Here is an 11,404-nt window from a genome sequence, read left to right on the forward strand (position 1 = left end):
CAACCTTTGTATATCCAATGTACCGTTCCCGTTGTTCTCACGTCCTTTTTGATGACTCCGTACTCGGTTGTTAACTTTATTGACCACTTCCTCCTGCCCCTGTCCACGCTCTTGAGGTGCATATTTGTATTTGGACACTTAAAGAGCCGATTCTTTCTTTCCCATATGGCTGACCCTCTCTCTTTATCCTGTCCTGGGCAGCTGCGGCATAGGCCGCCGGAGTAAACGAAGTGTAACGGCATGGCTGACTTATCAGGGGACCAGCGTATGCTATGAGGCTTTCGTCGCAAAGCCCTAAGGACTATATAACACGTACTCGATACCAACGTCCATGTCATTTGTTGGCCACCTCGCCGTCCTTCTTCTCAGCGGGTGCATCCTGCATGACTGCCTGGACGGGAGGGCCACAGGTAGTAGAAACAGTGGCAGGACTGTCGCCGGTGCCGGACGCTTTCCTGGACCACTTTTTGGATCCTTCCATGGGTCCGGCTGCAGATCCACTCTTGGATCCCTTTCCGGAAGCGGAGGGGGATCCCTTTCCGGAAGCCAAGGCGGACCCTTTGCCAGAGCCCGAGGTGGATCCATTACCGGAGTATTTCTTCGAACCGGACTTTTCGTCGCCGCGGGTCTCGGACGAAGGCGCCGACGTCTCGCCGGACCTGACGCTGCCGCCTTCGGCGACCGCCGCGGCCATTTCGCCACCCGCGGGCTGCGGCTCGGAGATCACGCTCACCGACGCCCTCTCCGCTGGCTCGCCCGACGCATTTGGCGTCACACTGTCAGGGCCCGGCTGCTGCAGTTCTGTGCTCGGCGGAGGCCTCTTCCGGGGCGGCATGACGTACTGGTCTGGTGGGCTGCGCGTCGAGACAAGGATGAACAAATGTAGCACGTCCATTCTTTATGCCGCAGAAGTAACCATCAAAATTCAACATAATGAAGTGACAATAAATGAAGCGATCGATAAAGTGGACACGCAGTGCAGTGACAATGAGACACCCGCCGATGTGGCAGAGTAGCTGTGGCATTCCTCCACTGAGCACGAGGGCGTGTGCTCGATTCCTGGCTTGATTCGTTGTTAAATTAATCATTTGGTTAGCAGCACGACGATCGACGTGGGAAGCGAGAGAAGGGAGAGGAAAGACCGTTGACTTACAACAATTGCGCACACAGGCCAGGATTATGCATACGACGCCATGGCACAACAGAAGAGACGGGAGGCGAGGGTGACATGTGTACGGATTTCGCTTCCAGCGTTACAAAGGAAAGATCATGTGTCCAGATATTTCAATTCCTTATGATACATGCAGTAACAGCGTAGGGGCACTTACAGAGCGCTCTTCGGCCTTGTGTATTGCATGCGCCTCAATTATCCCTTTATTTTCTTCGCTTTCACGGCGACTGATCTTGATGCTTTGTCTGCCTTGGAAAATCGGTCTGACCGGTTTGACGAGGCCGATATCACGGTCGACGCGCCCCTGCGCACCAGGATTGACAGGCGACGGCGAGTGGTTGAGCGCGGTGAACTTGACGGATGTCCGAATCTAACAACGCATAGTGCTGTCGGAAAAAAAAATTGGTCGCGACAACGAATGTGAAATGGGCTGTCTCTTCTTTCACTTCCTACATCGGGTCGTCACGCTGCTAACCAAATATGCAACGTTACCAAAACATGCCCGTTCTTCCGCACTTGGACATTATTCCACAGCCCTCCACAATGGCATCTCTCAAAGCATCGCCATTAATTTGTTGCACCTCACTAAACCTCAAAGGGTGTGCAGTGTACACTCAGTTTTGTTAGCGCAGAAGTTCGCGCATGTCTGAGGGTGGAGGGAGCGAGATGATACTCTGGATAGCCCCTCTGATTTCGAGAATGTCTGGAAACCATAGCCGCTTAGAAGCACGTTGCTTGCGCACTATTTCGTCCGTTCGGACTTTTCGATTAGATTTACCATCATCGTTGGTGGTTACTGCAGATTTTTTTTTTCATTTTTGTGCAATCAGTCTTGAAACAGCCTAACGCGTACAACATAATCTGATAAAACACAGCGTCCTAGAATTAAGGCTGCCATCAACACCACTGTTCCCGTCCTCGTCTTCCGTATTTCGGAAATACACTCGAACCTCATTACAAGGAAGTTGAAGGAGCAGCTGAAATTACTTCGTTATATCCGTTATTCCCATTTACTGCAATGTATTCCCAATGGGATGCGCAACTGTAAACATGGAAATGAGAATACGGCTTTGCGGCCCGCAGGAACCGCCACACGGCCACGCATGCGATTAAATTCGAATAAAACAACAAAGGAATCTTCGGTGCGTGGAACGCGAGACTCGTGCAGCACGTGGCACAGCATTCAAGGTCACTCTACGCGCAGCCGTGAGAAAGACCAGTGTTCGTCGATGGCATATTCGACGCTGGGAGGCGGAAGTTTTGAATTGCCGCGGCGAATAAGTGCCGAACCACGCGCAAAGCGATGTGTATTCGGCGCGCAGCGGTCGGGTATTTTCTTGGTTTCGGAGACGAGTCTAGTTCGTTATATCCATTGGCAGGACGATTTCACTTCGTTAAAACGAGGTTTTTTAATGCATGGATATCTCTGGTGATTTCAAGGGGAATTTCATTAACGTCTTTATCTCCATTATTTCGTCATATCCCATCCGTTATAACGAGGTTAGAGTGTACTTTAAGGAAAACATGTTATGCTTAAAAAAATTCTCGCTGAAAGTACGTAGTGCGGTCTGCTAGTAAAGGGAACACGTGAGTGTAGTGCATAAGCGCGAATTCTTTTCCCACTGGCAAGGTTTACTCGGCATTGCGGCAGATCACTTGCAGTATATAGTGGTGTTGGCACCTTTGAATGCGAAGCATCCTTGTAGACTGCAGCGCGGCTTTTCCGATAATCTGTGCGATTTTTTTTTTTTGTGAGGGAGCTATCGAACGCCTAGATCACTGGCCAAGATAATGCCCGAAGTGCCAGTGAAGCAATGCGCAACCGCTGATCGCTTGACACATTGGCTCTCGGCTCCACGTAAAGAGCGCCGAGGTTCTTTCAGAAGTGGCATTTGTTCACCCGTGAACCTAGCATAGCCTTGGGGACCAAGTCCCATTGAATAAATTTATGTGAAGGTAATGCACATATATACCAAAACGAAATAACTTCATAATAACTTCTACTTCACGGGAGAAATACATCGTGTACGACACTTGGTGATAGTGTAGGTAAATGGGGAAAAAAAAGTTTTCTTAATTTTATGCTAAACGTCTGTTGCTATGAGTTCTTGAATACTAATGAACTGTTTTCCGTGAGTGGCCGACACTACATAATGAGCTCGAACAATCCTGTGTTATAAATCATTTCTTCTACAAGAATCCATGTGTCGTTCTGGCGGCAAGTGAAACTGTAGTCCGCACATGATTTAAAACTGCGGTTGCCGTTTCCCTCAAGAAAATTACACGATTCGTGAGAAACCTTTTTCTAACCAAACACCAATACTTCGCATCGCATCGCGCTCATGTGGTGTTGCGGCTGCAGTCATTTTTACACGACTGTGATGTGCATTAATTGACAGAGCTTCAGCCGGCACTTGTGGCTACAGCGCGAGCAAAACGAGAGCCACACATTAGAGTGTTCCCTCTAACAATGTACCGCACTGTATATATATATACACGTGTCGCGATAGCTCGGCAACCACGTACAGTGGCGTGGAGGTGGTCTTGATGAGCTCCTCGTAGTCGACGTGGCCCTCGTCGTTGGCGTCCGCCTCCCGGACGAGCTCGTCGGCCTCCTCGTCGGTCATGCGCTCGCCCAGCGTGGTGACCACGTGACGCAGCTCGACCGTCGTGACGAAGCCGTGGCCATCGCGGTCGAACACGCGGAACGCGTCGGGCAGGTCCGTCCGAGGGCTGAAGGCGCGCGTGCACTTCGGCACCATGTCCACGAACTCCGGGAACTGCACCTGCGTGCGATGTAGGCACCACGCACGGTGTGTATTTATGTGAACGCGGTGACAACCCACGGAAGCGGGCTATACAGAAAGCGTATAGAAGTGCAGGCCGGTTGGTGTAACATTGCGAAGGATAACTTAGCGCAGGGAACGGGACAGGGAGCAAGACTAAATATTAACACGAGCTTTAGCGTTGTCAGCATTGTAGTTACGGCATGACGTGGTTGTGATGTGCATTTGGCTGGCTGTCAGACATTATTACATTAAAACAAAATCAGTGGCAATTGAGAGGTAAATGCGAGAGAAATGCGGTAGCATTACGTCGCGCTTCATTTAAGTCCCGCATACATGATTTAAACTGCGTCCACCGCGCTGCAAAGTGTTGTTCAGGAGCCCACTTGATACACGTCCGGCCTCTTCGAGGAGGGAAGTGCAACTGATGGTGGTCCGGAGAAGAACCACAGTTGTCTTGATATATATATATATATATATATATATATATATATATATATATATATATATATATATATATATATATATAATGTGACCAGAGAATTCGACGCCGAGCAGACGTTCAGGGGTTGGTAGCAGACGACAAAACGCTGACGGATTCATTGTGATGTGTACGCATTCATCATTGGCGGAGGTGCCTGTGGTTCCACAGAGCTGGACGGAGCTTCTGATGCAAAATAGTACAACACCTTGTGCCATTTTATGCAGCTGCCGCGGTGCACTCTAAAACACCGTCCTATGTTCTGGCTACGACTACGCCTTTCCTTCCGGAAAAAAAAAAGAAATAACCGCGATCAATGACACATGCACATTAGTTTTGAACGTTCCGCAAAATGTTAATATCACCGCTAGCCATTAAGAACATTACGGGCAAGCAATGCACCAATTCTGCACCAATCGCATACGCCAATGAAGGCGTATGCGATTGGTAAGCACAAGAGTAAGCACAAGTAAGCATCAGAGTAAGCACAAGAGTGAGAGGACCGCGTAAACAACATTGAGTGTCGCTAGCTTGAAAACGTTTTTATCTAGGGATTTTAGTGTTGCGCGGACGTCAACGCCATCTTGTGGTACGTACTCTAAGGCACTCATCTTGCGTCACGAGACTGAAATGATCTCGTGTGCTTTTGGCACTCACGGAGACACGCGACCACGGTGACCACACGCATAATAGCGGAGAATAGTTCGCAAAGAAAGCTTGGCTTTGCAATTTTTACTCTTGGTTTGATTGCAGCTCGCGTGGCTTTCCTATCATTCACCCGTTGGGGTCAGCGTGTAATTGAAAGTAATCTCGCGATATCGCTACAATGAAGGCCTTTACTGTGTGACACTCTACGCATACCCAAAGTTCGATAGTGCTACCGGGCAGGCTTACAAAAGAACGCAATAGCAAAAGGAGTGAGCAAAGCTTGCGTGATAGGGGTTCATTTATGCATAGTAGGTAAGGCGCGTCACTTCCGGTCCGCTCCGCGTGAGTGTCCGCCATTGCTGGGTACCTGCGGCGCACCCGGCTGCTCGCGCTGCATATATCGTTGATCCGAGGTTCCTTCTCGCGTCGTGATCATGTCAACCTGCGCAACTTTTTGGTTGCCACACAAGAAGTAGTAACACTGCCAAGAAGCCGAACTACGTAGAACCAGGCAGGCACACACACACACACACACACACACACACACACACACACACACACACACACACACACACACACACACACACACACACACACACACAACATCTAACCACTCCAGCGGGCGGTTGAATTTCTTCATTTATGGTCGTATATTTGGAAGCAATGTGTATAGCCACAGAATAATGTATTTGTGGAGGGAAACTCTCGACGAACGCTGACGTCTTCGAATGAAGCCAAATGCTCCACGCGCTGTTAACTTATGTTATATTGAAAAGCCTCCGTACCTACTCTGGTTAGTTCGCAAGTATCGTCTGCAGTTCTAGTTAACACTAGGGGAAACTTTACGCCAAAAATTTATTTTTAAGGCTATTTAAAATTAGTTATTGTCCTTTAACTAATATATTCAAAAACACAAAACTGGGGTCTTGAAATATTTGCTGCTCATAGATATTGAGAAAAGGTGCTGCGATGTCGAAGTTAGCGCTCATTTCTTTCAGAAAAATTACGGGGGATGCTTAAAACAAGAATGTGAAGGCGTCAGCCTAGTTGGACATATATATGTCTGCCCTTTTAACCAAAAGTGACAACAGGACAGCTCGAACGCTATTGAATCTTGCATTTGGGTGCGGGAGTTGGGGGACGTTGAGGTGGACTTAGGGAAATGGAGGTTTATTTACATTAATTACAGTATTAGCACAGAGTAAAGAACAGGAATATTGTTACGTAGGAAGACGCAGACGAAAAGCTATATACAAGTATATTTACAAAGAAATGCGCCGCACTGGGCCAAGAAGCCACAGCCCGCAGTAGCCTCTAATCTTCGTCGTCGTCTTCACACTGCTCGCCTCTTCGTCAAGGCAATTGTCGTCTACTGCAATAGATGCTACTGAGTGATCCTCGAATGAGCAAAGCTGGGCCAGAGACATCTTGCGTGGCAGCACTTGTGCCGTCAAGCCAAAATTGACCACTGGCAGGCAGACGCAATTCGCCGTAACAGATAAAACTGTATGAGGCACTGTTATCCCGTGTGTAAGCAGGACGTCTTGCATGGGAGCCGCGATGTAGTGACCGTCGGGCACTGGTGGGGATGACACTAAGTCAACGTAGGTCAGTGCCGAAGGTGGCAAGCGAACGAAGTCGATGGAACTGAGGCGACTAGGGTGTGGTTCAGAGGGATCCAGAACAGGCAGGTCAAGGCGGAGAGTACTGGCGGAACAGTCGATGAGAGCAGAATGCGCGGAGAGGAAGTCCAAGCCGAGGATGATGTCGTGGGGACAGTGGGCGATGACTGTGAATAGCACGATAGTGAAGCGATCAGCGAAGGAGACGCGGGCGGCACACATACCAATTACGGGGGCTGTTCCGCCATCGGCGACACGGACAATAGGTGTCGTGGGGGGTGTGAGTATCTTCTTCAGCCGGTTACGAAGGTCAGCCCTCATTACTGATACATGCGCCCCAGTGTCTATAAGAGCAGATACAGAAACACCGTCGACTTGCACGTCAAGAAGGTTCAGATGAGTGGGCAACGTCAGTAGAGGATTTGGCGGCTTAGGGAGCAATACAGCGTCACCCCGAGGCGCTGCATCGTCTAGTTTTCCGGCTGAGAGCGGCGTCCGAAGGGAGTCGGCGAATAGGAGCGACGGGGCTGAGGAGAGCGAGATTGTCGTCGTTGGGGCGAAGGCGAACGAGAATAGGGGCGGTTCGGCGCAGGAGAATCAGTGGCGGCATTATCGGAGCGAGCGGCATAGGGCCGAGAAGGGCCACCTGGGCGAGAGTAGGCAGTATAAGTAGACCGGGTCGGGGAACTCCAACGACTGCGACAGTGGCGAGAAATGTGCCCGATTCTACGGCAGTGAAAACAAATGGGCTTGTCGTCAGCAGTGCGCCATTCAGATGGGTTGCGGAAACGTGGTGGGTAATAAGATGTGGGACGGGGCGTGATCGAAGAAGCCGGATGGGTATCAGGGCGATGGGCCGAGCAGACGGTGCGAAGACCCATGTTCGCGAACTCCTGGCGGACAACTGCCTGGATCAGGGAAACCGTGACTGCAGGTGCGTTGGAGGAGCTGGAGTCGAAGGCAGCCGGATAGGCGGCCTCAATCTCACGCCGGACGATCCTGGTAACATCACCAGTGTTGTTGGGACGAGGAGCGTTGGCACACGAAGATGTCGCTGGGGTGTTGGGCAGACGGGCAAACTGCTGGTCGATACGTCGGCTTTTAGCGAGTTCCAGGCGGCGACACTCTTTTATAACTGCATCCACCGTCGCCACGTTGTTGAATACGAGCAAGTTGAAGGCGTCATCGCCAATGCCTTTGAGGATGTGGGAAACCTTGTCTGGCTCAGTCATGTGTGCGTCAACTTTGCGGCACAGAGCCAAGACGTCTTGGATGTATGTGACGTAGGGCTCTGTGGACGTCTGCACACGGCCGGATAACGCCCTCTGCGCGGCAAGTTGTGACCGTAGGGGTTGCCGAACAAGTCTCGGAGCTTTTGCTTAAGCGAATCCCAACTGGTGATCTCCTCTTCGTGTGTCCGAAACCAAACTCGAGGTGTGCCACCGAGGTAAAAGAGTGCGTTGGCGAGCATGATAGTAGGGTCCCACCGGTTATTGCGGCTGACGTGTTCGTACAGGATGATCCAGTCGTCGACGTCTTCCCCATCTTTGCCCGAGAATACGCCAGGATCGCGGGAAGCGGGGAGAGCGATGTAGGTCGTCGAAGTGGCAGCAGGTGTCGGAGCCGGCTGAGTCGAGCTGTTGTCGGCGGGAGCCATGACGGAAGACTCGACGTACCGTCCACTGCGAAGCTCCGTGACGAGGTACAGGGAACGTCCACCTCCACCAGATATGTTACGTAGGAAGACGCAGACGAAAAGCTATATACAAGTATATTTACAAAGAAATGCGCCGCACTTGGCCAAGAAGCCACAGCCCGTTGTAGCCTCTAATCTAGGCTCTAAAGATAAAAGCTTCCCGCGCGACACACGAGGTGGGGATAATCAACCAGTTTGACGAGGCCGATATCACGGTCGACGCGCCCCTGCGCAACAGGATTGACAGACGACGGCGAGTGGTTAAACACGGTGAACTTGATGGTTGTCCGAATCTGACAACGCATAGTGCTGTCGGAAAAAAATGGAGGACACTTAAGCTTCGCCGATAACGCGATAGCGTTATCGGAACCCGTTCGCATCGCATCGTTCGCATACGGCAAGTAGGCTTCATTCACTGCAAGACTGAACGTGGGGAAGCCAGCTTACGAAGACAAAGGTTACACCGATCTCCTTAAAGTCGGCTTCACTTTTAAACTGAAATGCATTGCTGGAAAGAAGTTTTTCCAGTGGCAATATAAAGTGGTCTTATATTAAAATGTGAAGGCCTTAGCACCTTTTCCATTATTATTGCGATAGCAATTATATGGACACTCTAAAGCGGATTTCTGCCGTCGCCGTGAGGGTCCGTATGACGTCAACGGAGATGAAATGGGCGCGAGGGACGCGCGCTTTCACGGGGAGCGAACGCACGGCGTAGAGCAAACGCGCGTTCTGCGCCGTGCTCCATGAAGGGCTGCAGAATTAAGCGTCTCTTTCCTCCTTTACAATCGTCCAGAAGGGTCTCGGAGGTTGGCCAACCAGCACAAAGCGTGATGATTGGTCACAACTTTAAATGACCGCCCGTATAGATACGGCCTAAACTTTGTAGTAGCCCAAATGACCGCGAGGCACTCCTTCTCTGTGGTGGAATAATTGTACTCGGCGCGTGACAGAGTGCGGCTCGCGTAGGCTATAACTCGTTCAGTCCCGTCTTGCCTTTGCACCAGGATAGCTCCGAGACCGATATTGCTGGCGTCAGTGCGTACTTCTGTGTCAGCGTCCTCATCGAAATGACCGAGCACGGGAGGAGAAGACAATCGACGTTGTAGCTCGGCAAAGGCGGTCTGTTGTTCATCAGTCCATAGGAATGGCGCGTCGTCACGCGTAAGGCGAAGTAGCGGCTCTGCAATCTTCGAAAAATTTTCAGTGAAGCGTCGATAATATGCGCACAAGCCCAAAAATCGTCTGACACTTTTCTTGTCTGTTGGAGCTTTAAAAGCAGCGACGGCAGCAGTCTTCTCGGGATCGGGCCGAACAGCTGCCGCGCTCACGACGTGACCGAGGAATTTCAGTTCCTCGTAACCGAAATGGCATTTTTCTGGCTTGAGGGTAAGGTCAGCCGATCGAATGGCTTCGAGTACATTCCGAAGGCGTCGAAGGTGCTCGTCAAAGTTTCCGAAAAGACAACGACATCATCGAGATAGACGAGGCAGCTTTACCATTTGAGGTCAGCGAGAACGGTATCCATCATTCGCTGGAATGTGGCTGGAGCGGAACAGAGGCCGAAAGGGAGTACTCTAAATTCGTAAAGGCCGTCCGGAGTCACAAAGGCAGTTTTCTCGCGGTCCCGCTCATCTACTTTAATTTGCCAGTAGCCACTTTTCAGATCGATAGAGGAGAAATACTTCGCGCGCCTCAGCCTGTCCAGAGAATCGTCGACACGAGGCAACGGGTACACGTCCTTTCTTTGTGACGTTGTTTAGCTTCCGGTAGTCAACACAAAACCGAAGCGTGCCATCTTTCTTTTTAACGAGCACGACTGGCGATGACCAGGGGCTGCATGAAGGCTGTATTACGCCGTCTTGAAGCATTTCCTTCACCTGCGCTTGAATGGCATGTCGTTCGGTCGGGGAAACACGATAAGGCTGTTGCCGTATGGGGTGCGCGTCGTCATAGGTGATGATACGGTGTTTCGTAATCGCCGTTTGACGTATCTTCGACGACCGTGCAAAGCAAGAGTGAAACTGGAGCAACAGCTCGCGCAGGGGTTGTTGTCTTCAGGAAGCGTTGGGCTAATGTCGACGTTGCGTAGAGGTGCTTCAGCAGTGCCCATTGCCTCGGAAACAAAACATTGAGTGACATCGGCGATTGGGTCGGCGTAGGCGATGACAGTACCGGGGAAAAGGTGGCGGTGTTCGGAGCTAAAGTTCGTGACAAGAACGTCACAGTGGCCATCACGGAGATCATTAAGGCTTCTTGCTATAGCAAACACCTTGAGAAAGCAGAAGAGAGTGATTGCTTTCTGCGACCGCTTCACCGTGTAAGAGTGTCACATGCCACTTGAACCACGACACTTGAACGCGGTGGTAACGTGACAGCGTCGTCGATGACAAGAAGAGGCGCTCGAGGGTGGAAGGTGTTGGTCGTCGCTGCGGCGCTCTTTGTCGAAAAAGTGACGAGGCGTTTTCGAATGTCGATGATAGCTCCATGCTCCCTAAGAAAGTCCATGCCGATGATTAGGTCTCGAGAACACTGACGGGGAATGCTCAAGCTGGCAACAAACGTGGACCCGCGAATCTCTATTCGTGCCGGGCACATGCCGAGTGGTGTGACGATGTGCCCGCCAGCTGTACGAACTGGCGTTCGATTCTAAGGCGTCCTCACTTTCTTTAGTAGGGTGGCCAGTTTTTCGCTGATTATTGAATAATCCGCTCCAGTGCCCACTAAAGCAGTCAATTAACGACCGTCGAGCAATACAGGAATGTCCAAGGAAATTTTTCTTCCGTAATCAGCAGGTACTGCCGTGGTCAATGTATCGTCGGTCCGCGTACGCGTCAGCAGGGGTCCTTGAGCACGTCCAGACTGAGCGGCCTCGCCCCCGAAGGCCGCTGTGGTTAGTTTTCCCGGCATGGGCTGGGCGACCGACCCTGCACCACGCTCGAATACGTACGGCGAGTCGGAGAAAATCGCCGCGGCGAAGGGGATCGGTACTGGTGTCGA

At 51.0% G+C, this 11,404-nt stretch overlaps 1 protein-coding gene across 1 annotated transcript in view; it reads right to left on the reverse strand.

Annotated features, from left to right (window-relative positions):
* Positions 1 to 332: 332 nt before the first annotated feature.
* Positions 333 to 11,404, reverse strand: part of LOC125940950 (uncharacterized) — a 16,085-nt gene continuing 5,013 nt past the window's right edge. Inside the window, exons 2-3 of the mRNA XM_049657720.1 lie at positions 3,698 to 3,957; positions 333 to 854 (exon numbers count right to left, since the gene is read on the reverse strand). Coding sequence (XP_049513677.1) covers positions 335 to 854; positions 3,698 to 3,957 — 780 coding nt within the window. The 3' untranslated portion in view covers positions 333 to 334. The remainder of the gene's footprint in view (positions 855 to 3,697; positions 3,958 to 11,404) is intronic.

This window comes from Dermacentor silvarum, chromosome 10 (assembly GCF_013339745.2).
Source record: "Dermacentor silvarum isolate Dsil-2018 chromosome 10, BIME_Dsil_1.4, whole genome shotgun sequence".
Classification (NCBI taxonomy): Eukaryota; Metazoa; Arthropoda; class Arachnida; order Ixodida; family Ixodidae; genus Dermacentor; species Dermacentor silvarum.